Source organism: Geotrypetes seraphini, chromosome 4 (assembly GCF_902459505.1).
Source record: "Geotrypetes seraphini chromosome 4, aGeoSer1.1, whole genome shotgun sequence".
Lineage (NCBI taxonomy): Eukaryota > Metazoa > Chordata > Amphibia > Gymnophiona > Dermophiidae > Geotrypetes > Geotrypetes seraphini.
In genome coordinates this window covers 207,861,568-207,889,393 of record NC_047087.1, presented here as the reverse complement: position 1 = coordinate 207,889,393, position 27,826 = coordinate 207,861,568, and the positions used below count along the sequence as shown (strand labels likewise).

The window sequence follows — 27,826 nt, the reverse complement described above, 5'->3', positions numbered from 1 at the left end:
TATATAGATTTTGAAATCATTTGATTAGTTTTTTCAAGAATTCTTGAAAGAAAAACACTTACTTTGCTCAAGTATAGTATTCTTTGCATTTTAGCCAGCATCTATGAGGTTATGAAAGAACATTTTCAGATACTGAGCTCAGAGTGATTTTTTTTTTTAAATCATTATTCCTGTACATATTGAAAATCCATGTCTCATGCTTCTTAGTTTGATTTCTTTTTGGATTAATTTCTGAATCACTGTACGAGAGTGGTTTGAAAAGTTTCCAGTTTTTTTTTTGTAAGCAATTTTTCCTACGATATGAATTGCTGGACTAAATCGACCTCAATGAAGACTACATTGTTTAACTTACTTTCTTACCAAACTTTTCAAACCACTCTCATAAAATAAAACTGAATTTACCCCTCCCCCTCCTTCTCTTTGACTAAGCTGTGGTAGAGGTTTCTACCTCGGCCTGAAGCGCTAAATCTGCAGTTGCTGCTTCGATGGTCATAGAATTCCTATGAGCGTCGGAACATTTAGAACTCCGGGCCGCAGTAGAAACCTCTACCAAGGCTTAGTAAAAGGAAGGGTGTGTGTTAATTCTCAACAGAGCTGGCTTAAAAAGTTTGGGTTCTATAAAACAAATATATGATCTAGAAATGTATTTTTCATACAGTGCTAACATGTCCTCTACTGCAACTGATATTTGCGTGATAGCTTTCTAACTGTGTCTAGATACAAACTCTTCTTAGTTATTATAAAATAATCACTTTATGTACCACTTTATTTGTTTTTGTTTTTTCTTTTTATTACTGCCGTTGCAGCTAGGGATGATTTCAAAGTTTGGAGTCCTTTTATTATAGCTCATGTTTTAGTAATGAGTTGCTTCCAGGACACTTGCTGATTCCTTGTTTCAAAAGCTACAATATGGAATTTGAGGGTACAATGCATGAAAGCGAACCGTGCTTTAAAATAACTTTCCTAGGAGGTTTGTCAGCAAAAGAATGATTAATAAAGTGGAAGAAAGTTGATGTAGACAGAAGGAGCAAGTCCCATTTTCTAATAATAATTATGGTTCCTTTAGGAAAGACTGTCAGCTTTCTGACTTTAAAGGAGAGAGGTGGGAGGATGGTAATGAAAAGAGAGAACATATTTCAGCCTTTCTTGAGAAAGAACTTAAGCTGGATGTACACTGTATTACAGTGCCAGGTCAACATTTCACTCAAATGTGGGTTGTAAATGCTTCCTTAAGAATATTTATTTCTTTCTAAAATTTCAAGACCGCCTATACCTAAGCGGTTAACAATGAAACATCCACAATAGTTCAAGACAGCATACATGGATAACAATATCAATTACAGTACAATCACATACTAACGTTACCCCCCTAAAGGTAACCTAAAAAAAACAGAGGAAATTATATTGTCAATCTTCATTGAATTATATTGTGATGATCACAGTTCCAGGTACCTTTACTAACTCTACAACAAGAATTTAGAAAAATGCCTCAACACATAGGGGTCCTTTTATCGAGCCACGCTAGCGGGGTTAGTGCGTCGGACATTTCATCATGCGCTAACCCCTGCGGCCGACTAAAAAACTAACGCCTGCTCAATGCAGGCATTGGCGGCTAGCGTGGCAGGCGGTTTAGCGCACAGTATTACGCGCGTTAAACCCCTACCACGACTTGATAAAAGGACCCCATAGTTTTGTCTTTAACATCTTCCCAAACTTTAACCGGTCAGAACAGGTCCTCAGGTTGCCAGGAAGGTAATTCCACAGTTTCACTCCCTCTACGGACATCATTGGTGTTCCACATTTAACATACCAAACAGTATTCTCCTTCATAGAGGTCAGTCTCATAGTACCTTCTGACCTTAAAGCCCTCCTCGGTTGATACACCTCCCACAAAGTTTGAAAATTCACTGGCACAAACTCTGATGTATTACTGATAGCATCTTAAAGCAAACCCTTTGAGCTACTAGAAGCCAGTGCAGTTGTTTTACCACTGGAGTGATGTATTATCTGCGTGAGATACCCAAAATCAACCTTGCTGCAGAATATGTGGTATTAAGATATATTAATGATCACTTCTAGAAAGTGATGGATAATTTATGTCAAAATTTTCTTATCTATAGGGAAGGTTTGTCTATGGAGGGAACCCTTGTTCTGTGCCTGCCACCGCTCCGTTCACTTACTGATTGAGAAACTGTTAAAGAACCCTGCACTCCCACAGAAGTGCAGGAGGAGGACAAGAGGTGGATGGCTGTGTAATAAGCAGATAAATACATTTATTCAAGATCATTATCTCCTCAGAGTATATATAGAACTGCTTCAGAAAAATACATTTGTAGGGACTGCTTCTAGCTGGGTGAATTTTGAGTGAGCTTGCTAATTTTGACATGGTTCAGTCAAACAGTTTATTAGTGTCACCCTCTTAGCACAGGCTCATCAACTGGTGAAATATTTTAAAATCGCACAACAAATCTTGGTTGTATTAAGTAAATATTTATATTTGCTCTGTGGTTATATAATAGTTAATTTCTGAAAATATCATATCCTAGATTTATTTTTTAAAATGTAGTGCTCCAGGATGCCAAATCAATTAATGATGCCAAAAATGTCCATACTATAAATCTTCCCCTCGTATTTTTATTATCAAAAGCTTCAGAATTATTACCCTTGTAATCAACTTTCCCACAGATGGAAGATTTTCAGCTTCAGTGGCAAAATAACGCTCAAAATTTAGGAAGTTTGTTGGTTGAAATCGGAACTTTTTATCACCCCCCTCGTATTTTTATTATCAAGAGATACAGAATTACTACCCTTGTAATCAACTTTCCCACAGATGGAAGATTTTCAGCTTCAGTGGCAAAATAACGCTCAACATTTAGGAAGTTGGTTGGTTGAAATCAGAACTTTTTATCACCTCCTCGTATTTTTATTATCAAGAGATACAGAATTACTACCCTTGTAATCAATTTTCCCACAGATGGAAGATTTGAAATGAATCTATGTTTTTTAAAACATATGCTCGAATATTAACATCCAGTGTGGCAGACTGAAGCTACTTTTATGCGATTATGCACTGTGGCCTCTGATGTGAAAGCATTTATTATCATGGTCAGCCTCAAGAAAAGCACTGCTGGTTGATATAATCAACTAGGATGGACAAGGGTCCATCTGATAGATTGCGGCCTTTATTACTTTAAGGTCCTGATCCACAATGTCCATCTTCCACATACAAACATCAAACATTCTTGCAAATAAACCGGAATCAGATTTAAAGTCCCCTGGGCTGTGCCGGACAACAATATTCAGTGTTGGACAAATAAACTATTTGAGAAAAAGCAGTAAAAGTATTAGCATCAATATTTGGCTCATTACGTCTCCTGCTAACAGCAGGAGTATGCAGTAAACCACTGACCATATCAAACTGTTCTCTGGTGTTATTTTGCACCTTCGTGATCTGAGAGCAAAAGTAGTTTCTTTTTGCTAAATCAATGATTTCCTTGTATGCTTTCAGAAGTTCAAGATGCAACTCTTTATTTAAAGGGGACTTGGATTTATACTAATGATGTTCAAGAGACTGTTCTATTACTAATCATTTCTATAGTGCTACTAGAAGTACACAGTGCTATACACATATGAAGGTATCTGTCCTTAGGGCTCACAATCTGTATTTGTATCTGGGCAATGGAAGATTATGGCCCAAATTCTGTAACCAGGGCTTAATGTTAGGCACCTATTTTGGAGGCGGCCAACTAGATAGGCACCTATCTAAACTGAATAACAAGCTCAATTAAGCTTTTTAATCAGCACTAATTGAAACTTAGGTGCCTATCAAGGAAACGCGATTCTGTAACAAGGCGCTTCTAAAAATTTAGGCGGCCTTCAATAAAATAGGCACTATGCATGTTAGGCGTGGGCGTGGCTTCATGTTAGGCGCTTTGTTACAGAATCGCTGTTCTTCAGCGTGCTTAAGTGCTCATATGGCCGCTTAACCTTTAGTTTTGCCTCATGAACCCATAAACCTGCCATCCACAAAATTCCTCCACTGCAAGCAAATTTTCCACTCTATGTTAACTTATCTAGATGTAAAAACCTGGAATGACCTACCAGACACTCACCTCTGACAATTAACTGTCTTAATCTATATATAACACCCCCTACTTCTAGGTCCCTCTTCTTACTTCTACTAAACCTGCCATCCTCAAAATACCCCATCACTTCTCCATGCCCCTCCCCTTTTCTTTCCCCTTCCTCTTTGATCTGTCGCCTTGAGCCTGTATAGGTGTGTGCGACTCACAAATGGAAGATTAGATTAAATTAGACTCCCAAGCACACAAAGAGTCATCTCCCATTCATTTATGCTTCCATTTCGCCACATCCAATCATTTAACTATGTGCCTTAAATACCACAAACATTTTTTGCTCTCTTAAATTGGGGTTGTAGACTTATGAACCCTTGTGCCCCTTCCATCTAACTGTCCCTTTTATCCCTTCCTACTATCCTGAGCTCTGCCTAACCTTTCCTTTTTTTTTTTTTTTTAATTTATCACTTTTCTTATTAACAATCAAGTATAATATATAACAACTTGAATTAGATCAATAGTTCCCAAAGGTAAAAGAAAAAACAAAACAGAAAAGTTTCTATTCACTTATATCGACCACAATACTTTGAGAACGGACTTCTGGAAATAAAAATAAATTATACAATTAATCAAGCGAGAAAACAGCAATACTCAGTTGACACTAAAGCCGGATTATGATAAGTTACATATCTTAAGTTACAGATGTTGCACCCTTTCTAGATTCTACAAATTCTAATAGCTGTTTAGGCTCCAAAAACAAGTAATTATTTGTCTGATACGTAATAAAGCATTTCACAGGAAATTTCAACAAAAAAGTTGCCCCCAGGGCTAGGACTCTTGGTCTTAATGCCAAGAGTTCCTTTCTACACCTCTGGGATCTCTGAGACATATCAGGAAATATTCGCACTGTAGAGCCCAAAAACTGATCATTTATATGTCGAAAATAAAGACACAATATATATTCTTTATCGCTTTCCAGAGCAAGTGTTATCAGCAAGGTTTTCCTTTCCGTTATGACCTCAAGCGAACTTTCCAAAAAAGCTGTTAAATTCATATCCACCACTTTATCAACTTGAGCCTCATTAGGGGTAGAAACTCCTGCTGGTTTCTTCATTTGAAGGTAGTTGGCTCTCACAATCGGAGGCAAATTATCCGTTGGAATAGCAAGAATTTCTGTAAAGTACTTTCTTACCATCTCCAATGGAGAAATCAAAGGACACTTATGAAAACTGAAAAGTTTCAGGTTATTTTTTCTTAATTGATTTTCAGAAGATTCCATTTTCCTTGCCATAAAAGTTCTTTCCTTCACCAATTCATTTTCTACTACCTTCATGTCTCGAATCTTTTCTTCTTGTTTCTCCAACTTTTCATTTACCTTTGTATAGGCTAAACTTTGTTGCTCAACTTTGGAAAAAAATAGTTCCACAATCAGTACTTAAAGTTGAAAAAGAAAGTTTGAGGTTAGCATGCATTACTGATATGGCCTGCCATAATGCTTCCAAATTGATTTTTTTGGTTTTTCAAGCACCCCAAAATGAATGGAAGAAACTCGAGAAGCACCTCTCACCTCTGCTCCAGTGCTTGGCAGTTCTTCTACTGTTCCTTCTCCCAAATAAGTTGGTACAGGAGAGCCTCCAACACTGAGGTCCGAAATCACCATTCTGGGTTCGGCTAGCTTAGTCTCTCCAAGCACTGGTGTGCTTCCTGGTTGGGGCGGGACTAGCCACTGCTCTGGGCTTAAAGATGCCCGGTCAGAGTGGAAGCCAGGGTCACCCGAAATCAACGGGCTCTCCCCCCAAAGAAGTGCAAACCTGTTCACCGGAGAGGGAAAAGGCTGCCGGTAAGGTCTTCTGCCTCAGACGCTGTGGGACCTCCACTGCCGCTGGAGGATTAGAGCGCGGGCTTCCCTTCCTCTTTCCTATAACAACGGAAAAGGCTGCTGGTGCTGGCGCGAGTGAAACGCTGACTGCTCAGAGCCTCCCTCTCAGGCGTCTGCTCTCGACGCCATCTTAGCTCGATCTCCCTAACCTTTCCTATACCCCATCATCCCCAGAACTTTCATCCAGAAAGTCTTACTCACCTATCTCAAACTGAAAAGCAATAGGCACCACATCAGATGCAGGAACATTATCACAAACTCGAGGCAGCCTGGAAGTAGGATGATAAGCCCCCTTCTGGGACTGGCTACTATCAGTATTTTCTGTTCCCTTGCACCAACCCTGCTGCTGTGTACTTGTCACCCTATCTTGATTAGAACAGGAAAATTTGCAGCTGGTTTACCGCAGGAATGGGAACAAGACCTTGTAATGCCCCACAGGAATGGGGACAAGACCTTTTACCGCCCCATGGGAGTGGTGAAAAGTCTTGCTCCAGCAATAAAAAAAATTGGACCCAGACTTGGCATCTCCTCCCCATCTCCTCTCACACCTGTTTTACCTTCAGGAGCCAGCCATGCCACGATGAAGACAGAAGGACTATTTGGAAAATAAGTGGTAAACTTTGATGTGGATAGCTGAATTGTTTCTTGTTCTACTTGCTGGTTCTTCATCATCCACTTCTGGTTCAAGGTCGTCCACCAGCTCCACAGTGGATGTGTTGGCAGCTATCTGGAGGGTGCCAAAACTATTGGCCTGCAATTGAAGAGCAACATTGATAGCTCGGTTGATAGCTAGCCCAAGTCCATGAATGCAAATCTCTGAGACCAATGTGATTTAAATAATAAAATTACCAGACAACAAAAGGAATAAAAAAATAATTTTTTTTCTATTTTGTGATTAGAATATATCATAATTTTTTTTTAAGTTTTAGTTTCCATATATATTTATTGAATTTCTAAATTGCATACTATACAGTATATAATATATATGAACAAATAAACACAGTTAATACAGTAAAAGTCCTATACATTAGTCATGAGATAGAAACATAGAAACATGGCGGCTGATAAAGGCCAAATGGCCCATCTAGTCTGCCAATCCATTTCTTTCTCTCTCTGACAGATCCAACCTGCCGATCCAAGGCCCTCTTGAATTCAAACAGTGTCTGTTTCCACCACCACTTCCGGGAGACAGTTTCACGCATCTACAAGCCTTTCCGTAAAAAAGTATTTCCTCAGATTACTCTGGAGCCTTTTACCTCTTAACTTCATCCTAAGCCCTCTCATTGCAGAGTTTCCTTTCAAATGAAAGAGACTCAACTCATGCACATTTATATTATGTAGGTATTTACATAAACAACTCTATCATGTCTCCCCTCATAAGAACATAAGAAACACCCTCACCGGATCAGACCGAGGTCCATCTAGTCCGGTGATCCGCACATGTGGCAGCCCATTTAGGTACTCCTTTTTGGAGACCCGGATTTACCGTATCCCTCAATATGATATGCAAGAAGGTGTGTATCCAACTTGCTCTTGAATCCCAGTACAGTAGTCTCCTCCACAACCTCCTCCAGGAGCGCATTCCAAGCACCCACCACACGCTGTGTGAAACAGAATTTCCTGACGTTTGTCCTAAACCTGCTGCCACTCAGTTTCAGGCTATGACCTCTTGTCCGTGTCACATCTGAATATTTCAGCAATGCTGCCTCTTGGTCTATTATCAAATCCTTTTAATATTTTAAAAGTCTCTATCAAATCCCCTCTCAGTCTTCTCTTCTCAAGGGTAAACAGTCCCAGCTTCCTGAGTCGATCTTTGTAGGTCAAATGTTCCATTCCTTTGATAAGTTTCGTGGCTCGCCTCTGCACTCTCTCCAGCAGAGTTATATCCTTTATAAGGTATGGAGACCCATCCAAAGTATACAGATTGAGATCTTTAAGTCTGTCCCCATACGCCTTATCACAAAGACCACACACCATTTTAGTAGCCTTCCTCTGGACCAACTCCATCCTTTTTATATTTTTTTGAAGGTGCGGCCTCCAGAATTGTACACAATATTCTAAATGAGGTCTCACCAGAGTCTTATATAGAGGCATCAATACCTCCTTTTTCCTACTGGCCATTGGCCATATATCTCCCTATGCAACCTAGCATCCTTCTAGCTTTTGCCATAATAGGAACATATTAACAATTCAAAAATAATTTAATTCTAGTTCTTTAATCCAAGGACCCTGTTTTCCGTTGTGTATTGCACACTCATAACTTCAGGCAGCTGTCTTCTCTTGTCATTGTCATGGAAAGTACACAAAAGAAAAAGACATTTCTCTCATCACTCAGTAATGTAAATTATGGTATGATCTGTTGGATTGTTTCCTGTTACATTAAATTGCTATGGTAAATCTAATTATCAGAATCGCTAACCGTAAACATGACATGCTTATCATGTCATTGTTTTTATGTAGGAAACCATATAAATGCAGGATAGTGATTTTTTCTGTCTTCACGTAACAATAGTTTTTAAAGACAGCAAGAAGAGTTTATATACATTGAAATACCTCAGAACAAAGAATCGCTACATTATGAGTTGAGTGATCAAATTAAGTGCATAATTTATTTATCTTGTTTGCACACATTTGATTATGCACCAAGTCCTGCTCCCTTTTTTAAAATTTTGTATTTTAATGATTTTTCATTACATTACCAAGCATGAAACTTGTACAGAAAGGATTTAAGCCACAAGAACAAAAATATCTTACAAAGTAAAGGGTCATATACTTTTCAATAAGAAGAAAATAAAAATGGCTTAATTCAACTCAAGTTCTCTTCATTACATGAGATCCAAGAAATACCATATTTTCACGCATATAACGCGCGCGTTATATACGATTTTACAAACCATGCATAACCGTGCGCGTTATACGTGTGAGCGCATTTTACAACTTTTTTTTTCATTCCGATCCGGCATCCCCCTGCGAACTGGCATCCTCCCCCCGCTCGCGTCACCCCCCCTCCCCCGCGATCCTACATCCCCCCAAGCACCGCAAAACATCTCTTACCCGATTGGGCACCGGCACCAGCACCAATGCACAGGACATGCCAGTGCCAGTGCCCGAAGATCCTCCCTCGTTGGGCTGGGCTGGGCTGTGCGGTGCAAGGGAGATCCTCCTTCTTGCCTGTGCCGGGCTGGACTGGGCTTTCTCAGAATCTCGGAGAGAGCGAGACCAGAAGGCTTTGAGCATGCGCAAATGCTCAAAGCCCAGTCCAGCCTGGCACAGGGAAGAAGGAGGATCTCCCTCGCACCGCTCAGCCCAGCCCAACGAGGGAGGATCTTTGGGCACTGGCATGTCCTGTGCATTGGTGCTGGTGCCGGTGCCCAATCGGGTAAGAGATGTTTTGCGGTGCTGGGGGGGATGTAGGATCGCGGGGGAGGGGGGGTGACGTGAGCGGGGGGGGGAGGATGCCGGTTCGCAGGCCAGAAGAGTAAGCAGGAGTGGGAGGAGGTTAAAGCAGCATGCACGGTATACGTGTGTGCGTGCTATATAAAATTTTTTACAGACATGCTTTGGACCCGCGCGCTATAAGCATATGCGTGTTATATGCATGAAAATACGGTAATTATAGCAAGACATAAGAAAATAAAATATTAAAGTAGAATTAGCTAGGTAGCTGAGGAAAAGTATTGCATTCCTAACTAAAGAGCTATATGTTTTTTTCCTTCTCTGGCCTCGACAAGGATAGGAAAGTTGTTAAATGAAAAGTCTCAAAGAAAACATATTTGAGTGCTTGATAATAATATACAATGCACTTACATGGATTTCTTAAGTAGAATGTGGCCCCCAACAAAATAACTTCTGGTTTTAAAAGAAGAAATTCTCTCCTCTGCTTTTGGGTTTCCTTCAACAAATCAGGATACATTTGAATTTTATACCCAGGAACTCTTTGGGCTCCTTTTACTAAACAGCGATAGTGGTTTTAGCGCACGCTTAGCGTGCGCAGAATTACCGTGCATGCTAGATGCTAACGCCAGCATTGAGTTGGCGTTAGTTCTAGCCGTGTAGCGCGGGTTTAGCGCGCGCTAAAATTCTGCATGCGCTAAAAATGCTATCGCAGCTTAGTAAAAGAAGCCCTTTATGTTTATTTTTAAAGAAAAATCTCAGAATCCAAGTCTTGTTTGGTGAAAGAGCCTCTGTTACAATCAATGTTGTGGGGGGTGGCCATTTCATGATCCAATGATTCCAAATAAAGCTGAAATATTCATTGGTTCCTGAGGAATATTTTACTGATTATCTTGAACTTTATTTGGCAAGTAATAAGCTTAAGAGAATGGCTGTAAAGATTCTTCAGGGACCCCCTAATATTTCCTTTAGATATCTTTTTATCATATCCCTGGGTGTTACCATGGTAACCCTGGGAAAATTAACCAGCCCACCAAGCCCCCCTTTTACTAAACTGTAGCGCGATTTTTAGCGCTGGCCGCAGCGGAAACAGCTCTGACACTTAAAGGAATTCTATGAGCATTAGAGCTGTTACCGCCATGGTCGGTGCTAAAAACTGCGCTACGGTTTAGTAAAAAGGGGGGAAGGGTAAATGTACTGCTCCAAAACATTATAGGATATAGTCTAATAAAATGAAGCCCCTACATCCCATGCTCCCTGCCACCCATCTAATTCTTCATTCACCTTTCCTCCAGTCTCTTTTAATTATATTATTTTCCTCTGCATGCATATTGAATTTAAAATTACAACCCTTGGCTACATTCCCACGGGTGCCAAAGAGCTTCGGTTGAATGTGATGCTGGCCTAAATTGTTTGTTTTATTTACATTTTCATGTTTACGGGGATTATCATTTTATTTTTTTTTGGGGGGAGGGGGTAAGATCAGAAAGTCTGTATACTCTTAGGAATAAGCCCAAAAGCAGACTGGCAAGTTGTCTTCAAGTTCTAAAAGAATGAACATGTAGGGGCAGATATAGGTCTCCTTTTATCAAGCCACGCTAGGGTTTAAAAAAAAAAAAAAAAAAAATCGCCAGCTGCTTCGGTAAAAGCTCCAACGCTGATAGGAATTCTAAGAGCGTCAGAGCTTTTACTATAGCGACCGGCGATAAAAACAAACAAAACAACCTAATGCAGCTTGATTTGAAGGGGGCCACCGTTAGAAAGCAGTTAAAAAGGAATGCTCAACACAGCTGTGGTTTTCCCAGAGAGAGCTACTTCAGAGGCTAAATCATACTGTTGGAACAAACGAAACCAATGTTTGAATAAGACCAAATCATAATTGAAAATCATAATAAATCAGTGATAGACCATGAATGGTTTTATGTTTTCTGTATGAAAGTAGTGGACTATCCTATTTTAATGGCATTCCTTTTTATTTTTGGTTTTATTTGATATATTTTATTGTAAATCGCCTTGGGTTGTGCTGCAACTAAGGCGGTATATCAAGTTTAAGAAACGATAAACATTAACATTAAAGCGCATGATAATCAGTACTAGTTGAATAAATAGATAAGTAAATAAAAACACAGGCTTCAAAAAATTTGCAAAGTGACATAACACACTAATAAATGTGTGTGGGAACCCATGCAAATTACATCCCCGTATGATATAGGCCACTGTTCTTCAACCGCTGGTGTGTGGACCGGTGCCGGTCTGCAGAAAATTCCTGCCAGTCCACGTAGGGCCGTCGAGATTGATGAGCTTCAATTTCCTGCTGGTCCGCGCAGGGCTGGCGAGATCATGGGGAGCCTCCGACAGTAGTTTCTCCCCTCCCAGCAGCACTCGGAACTTGCCAGCGCAGTGTTTTACTTTAGCAGCCTTGGGGCTTTTGCTGAGTCGCGGCCGCCTCTGATGATGCAACTTCCTCTTTCCTCGGAGGCAGTGCGACCCATCAACGGACCCAAGGCTTCCTTAGTGAATCGCTGCGCTGGCAAGTATGGAGAGCTGCTGGGAGGGGAGAAAGCCACTGTTGGAGGCTGGGAAGCTGCTGGGCAAGGGAAAAAAAAGGGACAGCTGCTACTGGACCTGGAGAGAGGGAAAAAGAGAGATGCTGCTGGGAGAGAAAGAGGGAAAGGAGTCTGGGAAGCTGCTGGACAAGGGATAAAAGGGACAGCTGCTACTGGACCTGGAGGGAAGGAGAAGGAGAGATGCTGCTGGGAGGGGAGGAGGGAAAGGGAAGGGAAGAACGTTACTGTTGGACAGGAGGAGGAGGGAAGGGAGAAGGGAAAAAGGAAGGAAACAGCTGGCAAGGAGATTAGAGGAGGGGATGGGGAGAGACAGGCATGAGAAAGTAGAGAGATTGATAATGGGAAGTGGTCAACAGAGAAATAAGCAGAGAGGGACAACAATGCTAGATCTGGTGTAGGAGAGATAAAAATGAAGAGAGCAGTGAAGCTGGAATGAATCATGTAAAAAGGAGAGAGGGGACGCAGGCTGGATGGAAAGGGGAGAGGGGCATAAAAAGAACACAGATACCATAGGGAAGGGGGAGAGGGCAGACAGTGGATGGAAAGGACAGATGCTGGATTGAAGTGACAGAGAGGACAGACGCTGGAAGGAAGAGAGTGAAAAGAAGATGAAAGCAGAAACCAGAGCCAACAAAAGGTTAAAAAAAATAATTTTATTTCTATTTTGTGATTAGAATGTATCAGATTTGAAATATATATCCTGCTAGAGCTGGTGTTAGACATAACTGGGGACTGCAAAGCCCAGACAGTGGCTTAAAGTTCTCTCTGACCAAGGGGCAGTTGCCCTAGTTGCACTCCTCTAACCCTATTCTTGCTATGTGTGACTGCGGTATTCTGTTAGCATGATAGTTCTGTGTAGCATTCTGTAATAATTTGGCTTAATCAGGTTTCTTGATAGTAGAGGGAATATATGTGAAGGGGAGGGGAGGCAGGGGTTTTGTTGATCCTTGCTCTGTATTATTTGTATTTATAAAATGACAATTGTACAGAATATTGTTTCTTTTTATACTTTAATAAAATACATTTAATATAATCTCATAACTGAGGCTTGTGCGGATGGGATCAGATGGTTTGCGGGGACCGAGCTCGTGGAGACGGGGCAGAAATGTTTTTTTTAAATTTCAGTCTTAGTAGTTTGCCGGTCCACAAAATAATTATTTTATTTCTGCCAGTCCATAGGTGTAAAAAGGTTGAAGAACACTGATATAGGCAATTTACATTACCATAGGCAATGCTGCAAAAAACATAAATAAAAGGTTATTAATGCTCAGTCTCATCCTTGAGATCAATACATCAGCATACATCAAGCAGTTTCTTAAAAAAAAAAAAAGGTAAAAGAGTTGCAAAGAACCAAAATTCACTCACCAGGCCCTTGAGCCTCCGGGGGAGGGGGGGAGGGGTTTGTCACTGTAAACATAGCATCTACTTAGTATGAACTGCACTCTGCACAATAACATCAAGAACCAATTCCCTTATTTACTTTTATTTTATTTATTTATTTCTTCCATTTGTGCGTCGCACATACCTATACAAGTTCTAGGCGACATTACATAGGAAAGGGTTAGAAGAGGGTATTGAGGGCAGGAAGGAAAGGAGGAAGCATATAGAATATTTCTTAGAAATTCTTATCTTTACAGATAGGAGCACCATCTATGTAAATGATATCTAAATGAATTAAAGTAATTTGTAATAAGGAACAGAAGGGAGGAACCGATAAATAATGGAATTCAGGGAAATTCAATTAATAAAATTAAAAGAATAGGGGTAAAAATAAAATCAAATAAATCTGACAGAAGTCCAATTTCCTGAGGCAGCTCTGTTGCCTCAGCATATTTTAAATAATCCCAACGGCAAAAGTCCAGACGGGACCGATATCAGTTCAGGCTTTCCAGCTGCTGCAGCCCCAACACATCGCTTCCAGGCAGAAGATGCACAGAGATAGAACAATCCAGCACCAGGCCGCACTGCTCTCTGTGGGCAGCGGATGCTCATGGGCAGCTCCCGAAGAATACAGCACCCTGCCTCCATCGGCGGATAACCAGGAGGAGGAGTCCACGGCATGGCTCCACCCCACGGATCCGGAGACACCACCAGCCCCTCCCCAATGAGAGAGCAGATGCCGCCCCATCCTAGGCAACAACCAGCAGTGATCAACCATGCCTCCACTGGTCCCACCTCCAGCAACGAACTCCCCGCAGCGATCTCCAGTCACCACACGCAGATAGGAAGGGCCTCTAATGAAAATTAATTGTTCCAGGCCTTTAGGTTAGTAGACAGTTATGCTGTGATTCTATAATTATCAAACTCCTCCTATCCAAGATGTTTTCTGACTCGCCCACATGAAAATTAAAAGAAAAATGTACAGAACCCTGTAAAACTATGAATAAGGTAGATGAAAGGAACAAAATAAAGTAGAAACCAACAAAATAAAACTAAATACGAGTCTAAAAACTTAAAAATATAAGAGAGAGAAACTGAAGCCCAAGGTCTTACTTGGGCAGCATTCTAGAACATTTTAAATATAAAGCTACATATATGCTAATAAAACCAGTTAAAAGCAGTCTAAAAAAACTACAAAAAACAACTTACAAAACATTAAAAAGATATGCTTTTGAGTGATGTCATGGGGACTACATGGCTGCTGAATCCAGAGATCTCAAAGTCCAGAGACCTTCAAAAGTCTTTTTAAAAAAACCTGTAAGGGCCTGCTCTAGAAGCTTTTAGCACGAGCTGGCATGGTAAATGCTCCAACGCTCATAGAATTGCTATGAGCATCAGTACACTTACCTCGCCAGCCCGGGCTAAAAACCTGTAGCACAGATTGATAAAATAGGGGGTAGGGCATAAACAAAACGAAGATCATAAACATGGAAAATGATGATGATTTTGAGCTTGAAGGTGATAGAATAGAAATTATAAAGGATTTCATTCTCCTGGGCTCTTTTGTAAACAAAGAAGCAGCTAGCAGGGAAGAAATACTCCGTAGAATAGCACTTGGTTAGCTCTTCAATGAAGGCTCTTGACAAAGTATTTAAAGGCAAGGAAATGACAAGCTAAACAAATATCAGACTTGTCCATGTACTCATTTTCTCAGTGGTCAATTATAGATGCAAAAGCTGGACACTATGGAAACAAGACAGAAAGAAGATTGACTCATTTGAGCTTTGAAATTTTTTAGTGTTGGGGGCTGAGAGTCGGTGTATTCTACACTAATAAAAAATAGAAAAAATAGCCATTTTACCCATGTGATAAAAATAGTCTTAGACTCCCTTTTATCAAACTTTTTTAAAGGGTTTAAAAAAAAAAAAAAAAAAAAATTTTGAGTCGCTGTGTAAAAGTTCTGACGCTTATAGGAATTCTATGAGCGTTGGAGCTTTTACCGTAGCAGCCTGCAATAAAAAACCCTTAATGCTTCTTGATAAAAGGGGTCCTTCCTATGTGGGAATGACCCGCTTAAGCACCTGCTAAGGCCATTTGTTACTGCAATTTGGTAAAACGGCCCCTTTGAGTACAATAAAAGATGATTTAAAAAAAATAATGTTTATATGTATTTAACAGAGAAGGAAGACATGACAGTTTATTTTGAAATTAATTTTATTTTCCTTTCAAAACATTACTTTGGCTTAGTGCTGTTCTAATCTGCCTAGTATTACTTCACTGCATATATTCAGTTTATTATTAGAAGTATGGTAAAAATGAGCACAAAAGATATAAAGCAGCTGACAAAAATCTTTTAGGGGTTTCTCTTCCTAATACAATTAGGGCATATCCCTGGCTTACTGAGGAAATGTTAAACACAGTCATACAATTTCCCTTTTCCCTTCAAGCATGACTTTTGTCTTTCCAGCACTGCTTTCAAGCACACTTATTCCTTTCAAACCTCAATTCAGGATCAGAATTTTAAACATAAACTATAGCAAACTTTAACTTCCTTTTATTTCACTCACACATAACGTGACCATTTATTTTTTTCATCAAAACGGGACATCTATTAATTTTCAGTCCCGCCCCCAATTTCTTCCATTAATTTTTCATGTACACACAATCTTATTAATTCATAATGGTAACCATAAAATTTAAAAACAAAACAAAACACAAAGCACACTGTAACCAGAGAAAACGTTAATTATCATTTACGAGTTTTGGTTTTTTTTTCAAAGATGTCAAGGCAGATGACTTTAAAATATGCAATGTCACCTCAGTAACTATAGAAAAATAGACAAATATAGTGAAAAATATAGACAGCAGATATAAATTCTCTAAACTCACACATTTCGATCACTAAATTGAAAATAAAATCATTTTTCCTAACTTTGTTGTTTGGTGATTTCATGAGTCTCTGGTTGCACTTCCTTCTGACTATGCATCCAATTTTTCTTTCTCTTTCTTTCTTTTGTATCCAACATTTCTTTCACAATCCCTTTTGGGGCCAGGACAGGTCTTTCTCTCTGTTACCCTCTCCAGATCCAATGTAGGTTCTCCTTTGTACCTTTGTTCCAGGTCTCTCTCTATCTCCCTCCTCCCTCAGGGTCTCTCCCCCTCTGTCTGAACCTCCCATTGTCCTGCATCTGCCTCCTGTTTTTCCCCTTTGGTCCAGGCCTTTCTTTTCTAGTCTTTCTTTTGCTTACAACCCCCCCCCCTTTCTCTGCCTCTTTCTCTCCTTCTTTCCTTCCTCCCTCCCTCCTTCCTATGTCCCCCTCACTGCCTTCCAGCCTTTGTCCCACCCCCTCCCCTGAAGCCAGCCGGCCAGCCTATCTCCCTTCCTCCCTGCTGCGCTAAAGCCAGCCTGCCTGCCTGTCTGCCTCCTTTCCTCCAAAGCCTGGCCTACTGCCGATTCTTTTGCTCCCCCCCCCCACCCGGTCCACCACCGCCACCTGCTGCTGGTTCCAGTCTGCCACTGCCACAACAACCGCAGGAAAGGCATGTCCAGGCGCTGTCCCAGAAGCCTTCTCCCCAACGTCAATTCTGATGTTGGAGAGGAAGTTCCGAGCCAGCCAGGCAGCAATTGGCTGGCCCGGAACTTCCTCTCTGATGTCAGAATTGATGTCGGGGAGAAGCCTTCTGGGCCAGCGCCTGGACATGCCTTTGCAGAAGTTGTTGCGGCGGCGGGCGGGGAAGCAGGGAGAGAGTCCATTCTCAGCGATCACCTGTCCCATTGTCCCCACACACAGCTTCAGGACTCCGTCTCTAAAAACAGGACATTTCAGTGTTCTGAAGCTGTGCGTGGGGACAACGGGACAGGGGATCTGAAAAAGGGACAGTCCCGTTCAAAACGGGACGTATGGTCACATGACTCATACATGCACTCCTACATAAAATACCCTTGCTCAGGAGTGCAATCCATATCCCACATTATGTCACTGAGAGAGAGATTATATTCTTCTGTGTCAATAAAATTATCTTCTTCCCTCTCAGGGCTTCTCAGAACTTGCTTCTACTGTAGTTCCCCCTTACAGAAATATTTTTCTTCCCAATAAGGCTTAACTTTGAGTGCCAAATATCTGTCTTTCTGGCCGCTGTCTTCCTGCACTTTCCTGCTGGGTATTGGTAAAGAAATCGTCCTTTGTGGGGAGCCCGTCTGCCTGCTGAGAGGAACTGCATGGCCTGGAGTTCCGAGCCGTGACTGCTCCTCTCTCCTCTGCACAGCTGCAGGGCATTTATTTACCTGCAGGGCTGGCTCTTTCTCTCTACTTGTCTGAGGCTCCCTGGGACTGCTAATACCTCCCGTTCTCTTTGTCTAGCAGCCTTGCTATTGGAACACTCAGTTTTCCCTCTGGGTGAGGAAACAAAATAATAGGGTTAGCTTTTGGAGCCCTCCCCACCCTGTTTTCTAGTTTTTGTGTTCCCAGGGGAGCTTCACTTTTCTTAATGGGCTTTATAGCCCTGCCTCTCTCCTTGGGCATAGGCTTGCTTTCAGCCTGCTCTGATCTAAGTGCTGGGTTTTTGGACATGACAGGTTCCTGCCTGTCACAGTGTGCATTGTGATAATGCAGAGAGTCTTTTAAACTCCAAAATGTCTTTCCTTTTCCTTTAATCAGAAACAGCCACAGCAATGATACATCCCGTTCTCACTGGACATAAAACAGAAGTGTCACCATTTGCATTAATCTCCAGGGTCTTTTAAATGGTTTCTATCCTCATGTAATGTTTATAGTGTAGTCTCTTGGGTGCTTTTTAATATATATTTATTAATCATCCAAGATTGTGGGTAGCAGGTACAGCACATAAACTTAAAATAGTGAAATGATCAAACATAAGCTTAAACTTAATCAATGAGGTAAATAAACTTGGTGATGACAAGCCAAATACAAGAAATAGGAGTAACTTGAAACAATATTAGAAGTACAGCACAAAACAGAAGACAAACAAAACAGCGAAGGAGACAAATTAACTTAGAGCCTCTATAATAGGTTTCAATAGGTGAATTTATTAATGCAAAAGGTCGACTCGACATGATTTATATTTCGGCCACAAGGCCTGCCTCAGGAATCTGAAATATAGATGGAAATTGCTATCATAGAAATATAAATGAACATCTTATCAAAAATGCCAAAGCGACTGTATACCAATGAATGCCAATTTGCTGGCACATAGGTCCGGATTCTCAAAAAGCCACCAAAGTTAGTCATTGATAGGTGCCTAGATCGTGCCTTCCAGTGACTAACGTAAGGGTATTAATTGGTTCTAAGTGGTGCGATAATTGCTTGTGCCATTAGAAACCAATTAAAACCTTGTAAAAAAGAAAATAGGTGGCACTAGGTGGCCTCCTGGACCGTCGCCTAGTGACGTCTAAGCCCAGAAGTAGGCATGTTTAGGGGTGGCACCAAATTTTGGTGTCACTAAGTGACGTTAGCTGCGATTCTATAAGGACCCTAGGCGCCGGAAATGTAGGCCTCTAAAACCCTGGTCTAAATTTCCCGCTCCTAGAGTCCTTGCTAGGCATTGGTATACCCGATTATGAAAGCAGCTTCTGGCCGAAATCGACATGCAGCAGGCACCGCTTACAGAATTATCCTGTAGTGTGTCTATTGGCATACAATATTAGAAGTATACGCATTAAGTAGCATAGTAAGTCAATCATATAGTAGAAATAAGATAAAAGTCAGCACAGTGAAAATATGTCATTAATAAGCAGCATGGAAAGAATATAGATATGATACAAAGTTAGCAGAATAGAAAGGAAACAAGTTTAAGTTTAAGTTTCAAGTTTATTAGGTATCTTGATGAATCGCTTAATTAAACTTCAAAGCGATGTACACATTAAAATTTGCATTTGTTAGGTAACAGTACAATACATACGAATATTAAAAAATAAAAATAAATAAATTACACTGTTTAACATACTCTTGACATTAGGTAAGGAGGGGTGAAATACAATTCATTAAAGTAAAGAAGAGACATTCAGGGAAAAAACACAAAGTAATAGTTAAAAAAAAATATAATAAAGTACAATGGAGTAGTAACATAAAAAAATCAGTTTGCAAAGGCATCTTTAAAAAGAAAAGTTAGAACATTCGGATTACATCTATGTTGTTTTATATAACCAGGTATACATGCTCAGCCAGTATAACATACCCCTTCTCCTGTATGCTGAAGCAATAATTCAAACTACAACAAACTCAAAAACACTGCTATGGTAAGAATAGCTTTACTGGGTCAGACCAATGGTCCATCAAGCTCAGTAGTCTGTTCTCATGGTGGCTAATCCAGGTCACCAATACCTGGCCAAAACCCAAGGAGTAGCAACATTCCATGCTACCGATCCAGGGTAAGCAGTGGCTTCCCCCGTGTCTTTCTCAATAACAGACTTTGGATTTTTCCTCCAGGAAATTGTCAAAACCTTTCTTAAAACCAGCTACGCTATCCGTTCTTACTACTAAGAAGCAAAATGCAATACAGTGTTCCCTCGCGAATTCACAGTTCGCGGTTTGTGGACCCGATCATTCATGGTATTCTCCGACTGCCTCTTCCTGTACTATAGTTGGGCTTCACCAATCAGGAGCTGCGTGTCAAAGCAGCTCCTGATTGGTGAAGCCTAACTTTTTAGTACAGGAAGAGGCGGTCGGAGCATACCGCGAGTGATTTCCTTCACTCGCCGGCGCTCCATCTACCCTCGCCTGCCTCCCCAGGCGAAAAACCGTATTTGCAGTTTTCGATATTTGCAGGGGTTCCTGGAATGGAACCCCTGCGAATATCGAGGGAGTACTATATATATTAACGAGAAGCTGTGCTTGAAGAAAAACAGTAGCTGTATAAAGTAATATTAAATAATATTGTGAATCTACTGTGTGGGATGAAGAGTTATGCGAAGTCGACCTCAAAAAGAGACCAAGACTCCAATACCCTTCTTGGCTCCGGACTTTTTACCTCACTCATGTTTTCAGCCGCACACCGTCCTAGGAATTGACACATGTGCAAAGCAAATTGTGATTATAATGTCATTGTGATTATAATGTAGTGTAAGATAGAATAAATTAACAAAATAATTTTTACAATGTCCAAAAGAACAGCCCCGTGATATCAGCTCAAAAATTGAAACGAGAACAGGGTTTTGTAATAGCAAACATATGATTCCTTTTACTAAGGCGCACTAACTGATTTAGCACATGCTAAATGCTAAGGCATCCATTTTATTCTATGGGCGCCTTAGCATTTAGCATGCGCTAATCTTTATTGTGCGCTAAATCAGTTAGCGCACCTTAGAAAAAGGACCCTATAATACTTAGCTTATATTGAGCACTGCATCATTGATTCACCACAGCGGTCATAAACCATTAGTTGAAAGTATATTTCATGTCCACCGCTGAAAAAATAGAATGTTTCGATCAGGCTTGTTTTCAGGGCAAAAAGCCCCTTCTTCAGGAACCCTGCAAAACAATTGTTTGTTCCAATAAGCAGAAAAAAACTCGAAAATGCCTCTGTGCATGCTGTTACTCGCTTAAAGCTGGAAGGGGAGTGGGAAAGGGAAACACATCTGGCTCTTTTTTTTATTATTCTTTCTTTATAATTTTAACAATTGACAATCTTACAAGTCAAACAAGAATAATACAATGTAAATGAAATTATAATACAGTACTCCCCCGATATTCGCGGGGGTTCCGTTCTAGGAGACAGGAGAGGGCAGCCGGAGCACCGGCGAGTGAAGGAAATCACTCGCAGTATGCTCCGACCGCCTCTTCCTGCACTAAAGTAGGGCCTCACCAATCAGGAGCTGCTTTGACACGCAGCTCCTGATTGGTGAAGCCCGACTTTAGTGCAGGAAGAGGTGGTCAGAGCATACCATGAGTGATTTCCTTTACTCACCGGTGCTCTGGCTTATCTCTCCTGCCTCTCCAGCTGCCCTCTCCTGCCTGGTCATTCACGGTCAGAAAATACTGCGAATAACTGGGACCGCGAATCGCTGACCGCGAATGACTGGGGGAGTACTGTATACCAAATTGTTTGAAGACATCTCCTTATTACAAAGTATAGTTAGTCCTCAATATAGGGGACGTAGCTAAAATAGAGCTGAAATAAGACATAGGAATTTAAATCAAAAGGAAATAAAGAATGGAGGTCTGACTGCTCTTAGGACAATTCTTTTCCTGAGCTATCTTGAAAAAGAGCAAAATTTATATAGTGGATATAGATTGTTCTCTATCCGAAATAAATTTAGACAGCTGCTGCGGCTCATAGAAAACGTATCTATTTTCTTTATATACCAATACGCACTTGGGGGTATCTTAGAGCAAAGGTTGTCCCTAAGCGAACTGCCTGAGGCCTCAAAATGAGAAATTGTTTCCTTCTCTTCTGGGTGGAATGAGAAACATCAGGATACATTCTTATAATATTCGTCAAAAAAAGAACATCTTTATATTTGAAAAACAACTTAAGCATTCATTCCCGGCTCTTAAGCAGACAAGTTGACATCATCATGCATGCAATAATTCAAGCAGCAATGGAAATTATTTTCTGTTGCTTGAACATATCTGACACAATCCCCCCATATCCTATAAAAAAACCCTAAAAATTGCGTATACAAATTTGGGCACGTGCCTAATTTGCATGCGTAATTTAATTAACTAATGAGGCAACTAGCACCGGTAATTGAAATCTTAAGTAATTATTGGTGGTGATTGGATTTAATTAAAATTTACACACACAAAGTTAGTTGTGGGATCCATGCTGAAATTTTACATGTGCTTCCAAAAATGGGCATGGCCATGAGAATCATGGGCAGATCAGGGGCATTCCTGCAATATATGCTTGTGGCTATAGGAGAAGTTTCCATGTTATAGAATAAGGGGGGATCTGCACCTTATTTACATGTCAGTTGGTGTAAATGGCATAGCCTAAGTTAGACATGGTTTCTGGTGCTAAACATCATTCTACAAACACTGTTTATAACATAGCACTAAGACCTATTTTTTTTCGGCACCAGTTTTATTTTTGGACCATTTATAGAGTCTAGTTCCAAAGCCACCAGCCTTTTGAAATGACTAGAGGTGCCAAACTTAATACAATTCACCCCTCCCTGAACACAATGAAGAAGCTTGCTAAAAACTGGGAGTACTCAGAGCCCACTGTTTCCCACAGAACTGGCTCCTATGTCCAACACAGCCCAAAACAGTGCATAACCACATAGTAGGACATAATTGAAGCAAAACACAGGATATACTCCTTGATGAGGTGGGTATGATGCAGCCAGCCACAGTACGTTGGAGGCAGCACTGTTAACATAGAAGCCCAGTGTGTGTTTCAAAATTAGAGTCTAGGAGGTAAGCTCTATTACCCAGCGCACTCATTCTGCAACAAGTGAAGGTGTAGGGCACGTGGGTAGCTTTTATTTAATCCGCACCCTGCTAAGTCACCAAAGGTATTTCTTATTTGATAAGATCTCATTGAAACCGGTATTGAGAATGTGTTCTTTTGTGCTGTAAGCCTCTTAACATTTCTCCGCAGTGCTCTTATTGATTATTCCTTGAGGGATGCCTGAACTGCTTCTATGAATCTGGCCACAATTATCAAATAGAGAGAGATTCATTTTCCAGTTGCTTTGCTTTCTCAAATTAGGTTTGTATTTTCCTTTAAGTCAGCAAATAGAGCACGCCAGTCTGGTTCTGATAGACCTTCAAGCACATACGTCACTGAATGTGATCATATGGGGAGTTTAAGGGGATTTTATCATGGCAACATGGTGATCAAAGTGTAGCAGGGCAGTGTTTCATCCTGCTGATATGGCCAAATAGAAATGTTGATGACTACATTTATTGAATGACTGTATATATGTATATATATATATGTAACTTTATTTAGTTTTTCATGCCAACAAAAAGTGAAATACAATTTACATACAAATATAATAATCAAATAAGCACTTATAAACAATCAGAATCTATACAAAAGATAAAAAAGAAACATACTACATGATATTCAAAACAATTTAGTTGGCCGCTGGTTAAATTGCGTGATTGGAGCTAGTCGCTAATATTCAGGGCACATAGGGCCTCTTCTATCAAACTGCACTAGCAGTTTGTAGTGCGGTGAGCTACGCTGAATGGCCTGTGCTGCTCCCAATGCTCATGGGGGGGGGAAGGTTTCTGGGGAAGATCCACTTATTTACAGATCTCCTTTTAATAGGCTGCATTAAGCAGCTATTATGAGTTTTACACATAGTAGGCCAATAAATGCTTGCCACTTAACATGGGTAGGGGTGGATCATGGATATGGCAACAGCATTGGGCAGGCATGGCCAGCTGTGACAGGACGTAGGTCAGTGCCGTGTTGATGTGTGGCTGCTCTTAACACCACCTCAATACATTTCTGTACTGATAGAATGACCACTGCTCAAATAGATTAAGCCATGGCTGTGTATCCCCTTCAGCCTCTCTTCCCCCTTCCAAAAAAAAAAAAAGACCTCACTCTTTGATGAGATTTCCCAATTCCCCAAAGAGCTTACCCCCAATTCATTTCAACCCTCAATGGCATCCCCAGAGTGCCCCTCCCCCGCAAAAAAATAGCCCCATCCTCGTTTTTCCTCACCATTCTTCAACCAATGCTGGAACTACTAGAACAGTGGTTCTCAGCCCTGTCTTGGAGGACCAACAACCAGTCAGGTTTTTGGGTTAGCCCTAATTAATATGCGTGAAAGAGATTTGCTTATAATGGAGGTGACAGGCATTCAAATCTGCCCCATACATATTAGGGCTATTCTGAAAACCTGACTGGCTGGTGGTCCCCCAGGATAGAGTTGAAAACCACTGTAGTAGAGGTTTACACTGGTATTTTAGGAATGATCCCTCCTTCACTCCCATTCCTGCATTCAAAATGATGCTGATTGACCCCCAAGAGGTAGTCTCACTCTAGTACTGCTAGAGATTATCCTTCCATTGGCATGCAGAAGTCTGGAACAACTTGTAAATTTTGCATTCTTTCAAATTTTTCACCTTTTAATATTTAGCTGACCCTATAGATTTGGCTTTATAAGGGATACATTTGGCTATTAGAATCAACTTTTTATTCTAGCTTGTCCTTAAATTTCTGAGTTTGCTAAAGTTGCCATGTAAATCATTTTTCTTTGTAAATCGAGTAATGTACTTCGTTAACATACGAGTGTCATCTGTCCTTCATATTCATGTAGGTGGTCTTGAAAAAGGTCATTTTGTGTGTCAGTGATGGCTTAGTGTATGGTAGGCCTTTCTCTGTTCTTGATCACCTGTCTGTACTGTGTTTTCATTGAGTGAACCAGTTTGATGAGGTGATCATGGGTAACAATGTGGTTCCAGGCTGCAATGAATGACTCACATTTTGATATTGGATATCTCTTGGATATCTCCGAGACCACCTTGTGCCACAAATTCTCAATCAGATTCAGATTTGAAGACTGGGCAGGTCAGTCTATTGTCATGATGTTGTTCTGACACTTCACCTATCTGGAGCGATGGCCAGGTGCTTTGTCATCTTGGAAAAAAGACAGGTCTGGAAGCAGATGCTGAGCTGATGGCACCATGCACTTTTGCAGTATTGTGATGTACTTTGTCCTGTTGACCATTCCATCAATGATGTGCAGATGTCTGATGCCACTGGCAGCCATACAGCCCCAGACCATGACCTTCAAAGGATGTTTCACAGTGAGATTGAGGCACTCAGGCTTGAGCTTCTCTCCAGGAAACCTCACGTAGGTGTGGGTCTATTTACTAAACAGCAGAAGGTGCTTTCATTGCTGAAAAGCACCTTTTCCCACATTTCACATGTCCAGCTTAAGTACTTCTACATCCACTTGATCCAGTTGCACCTTTGTACGTCAGTCATCAGTGGCTTGTTGCGTGCTTTGCAGCCCTAAGACCAAACTGCAGGCACTGGCAACAAACTGTTGATGAACTGATACTGACATGCTACTCATCTGACCACTCACGCTGAGGTGATGTCAAATTGCAATTGGTCAATGAAATGCGTTGAAGTGTACGGTCTTGACATGATGTTGATACATGTAGATGACCAGACTGAGGCTTGTCTACCACTGAACTCGTCGCTCTCTTCTTTTGTACAATCTTTACTACTGCACTGTGACTGCAGCCAACTTTGCTGGTGATCTGACAGCACAAAAATCCTTCCTCGCTCATCACTGACACATGAACACTCTCCTCCAATGTCAGATTCCGAATCTTATTCATGATTGATGCAGAAAGTGTATGAAACCCAAAGAGCCCACACTTTTTATAGCTGCCCTGTTTGGACTGTGACTGGCAGACAAAAGTAGTCTCCTGATTGGTCAGAAATAATGCATGCTGATTGTACAGTCTCAATCCAGTTTTGAAGCAGGATCTGTAAAAGTTATAGTAACTATGTTCCAGTATTAACAAAATTATAAAATTAGAAACAAGTGATCTTAAAAATATTGAAAATATAAGGCCAGAAAGTTGAAAGAAAACAAAATTCACAAGTGGTTTCAGACTTTTGCATACCACTGTAAGGAATCTTTTCTAACATGGAAGGATGACCCTCATAGTGGTAGTATCACTGTGTGTGGAATTATTGGTACAATTTTGAAACTAGAGCAGCACTGGGAGGGGAGCGGAGGGAAGTACAAAACACTCCTGTTTCAGATTCCTAGATCAGTGGTTCTCAAACCAGTTCTTGGGTACCCCCATCTAGTTGGGTTTTCAGGATATCGACAATGAATATGCATGAGAGAGATCTGTATTCATTGCTTCCTTGGTATGTAATTCTATCTCATACGTATTGTCACAGGGCTGTCCCTGTTCCTAGCGAGGAAGCCTTGCCAGAAGAGGGAAATGCGGTTAAAACCTTTGAAAGTATTCCTAAGCCTGCTAAGGAGAATCCCAAAGCAGCCCCTAGGAATACTTAAAAGCCAAGCCTTCCAGCAATGAAACTTCCTAAAGCCCTGCTTAAAGCAGGCAGATCTTGTTTAGCTTTCTCTAAGCCAGTTGTGGGAAAACAGACTGAAAGACTACATCTCCCAGCAGGCATAGGGCCAGAGAAAGGAAAGAGCAGAATACTGGCCACACCCAAACAGGCTCTAGCTACCCTAACACACCTGCAGGGAGGACTAAGCTCCCTGTAGTGAAAGAAAAGGGAGTAACTTTCCCACAGGAGGGGAGACAGTTCCAAGGTCAGCAGAGTGCACACATGCTCCAGACTCAGCAAGCCAGAGCCATTCAGCAGGCTGCAAGCAGCAGATTGCAAGCACAGAGAACCAGAAAGCCACAGTCCACCTCATGGCAACAAGCCCAGGCAGAGGTTAGTGAGGAAGATATTGAGATGGCTGATGATGACCTTACTTGTGATATGGAGGTAGAGGAAACAGTTTTGGCTAGCATGGAAGAGATGGTGATATGTTAATCTTTTCTTGATAAAGAGAGCTGGGAGAAATTGAATTGGGCAACAGATCAATGTAATCCTGATTTTGTTGTTGTTGAATCCTTCCAAGCTACCATGCAGCCATTTTTGTTAAGGGAAATGCAGGAGAGGATCCCTTCCTTGGGCTACTAAGTTTAAACCCAAGGGGAGGTGTGCCTGGCAAAATAAAAGTTTGCAGTTTGGACAAGATTAATTTTCTTTTCTGCTATTGAGGGCTTGGAACTGAAAATTGTTTTGATTTCTGAATGCTGAATTGATACAAACCTGAAAATCCCATCTTGAGGTTTATGAATAATGAACAATACATGTTACAAAGAAACTGCACCATTGTTTTTGAAACTATTTATACCAATACCAAGCTACCAAAAAGCTCGTAAAACCGCTCAGCTGAGGTTTGTGTGCACTAGGTATGGCCACTAGCTAAGTCCAGCTTGGCTGCGCCCGGTCACAGTATTCATATGGATATCCTGTAAATAGGACTGGTTGGGTTGAGAAGCACTGCACTAGACTACAGTATTAGAAAAGAACCTCTAGGTAAGTCCCAGATTGGGGGATGAGGGGAAGACTGTGGCATGTGGGTTACTTTTGGAGAGATCCACACAGGGTTGGCCTTTGGTTTAGGATAGGATAAGTGGTATGTGTGTGTGTGTGGGGGGGGGGGGAATGGAGTTAGGGAGATGTGCCATCATGGCATGTTTAGGAGCATTATTTATTTATTTATTAAATTTTATATTGTCTCTATTGATTGGAAATTTATGGTGATTTACAACAAACAATATCAGTTAAAACATCTCAAAGCAACATCATAAAACAAATAAGAACATAAGAATTGCCATCTCTGGATCAGACCCTGGATCCATTAAGTCCGGTGATCCGCACACGCGGAGGCCCAGCCAGGTCTACCCTGGCTTATCAAGGGAGATGTGCATCTAATTTACCCTTACCCATATCACTCTATGCCACTCTTAAGGAGATGTGCATCTAGTTTACCCTTAAATCCTAGAATGGTGGATTCTGCAATTATTTCCTCTGGGAGAGCATTCCAGGTGACT

At 41.0% G+C, this 27,826-nt stretch overlaps 2 protein-coding genes across 5 annotated transcripts in view; one reads left to right on the top strand and one right to left on the bottom strand.

Annotated features, from left to right (window-relative positions):
- The window catches only part of GRID1 (glutamate ionotropic receptor delta type subunit 1), a 1,864,061-nt gene that overhangs the window by 218,177 nt on the left and 1,618,058 nt on the right, over positions 1-27,826 (top strand). The window lies entirely within an intron of this gene.
- Positions 6,551-25,567, bottom strand: LOC117359086 (ribonuclease P protein subunit p20-like). Its single transcript, XM_033941258.1, has 2 exons — positions 25,309-25,567; positions 6,551-6,771 (listed from the first exon to the last, which is right to left on the bottom strand). Exons 1-2 carry the CDS (start codon positions 25,565-25,567, stop codon positions 6,551-6,553), a joined length of 480 nt encoding a protein of 159 aa, XP_033797149.1.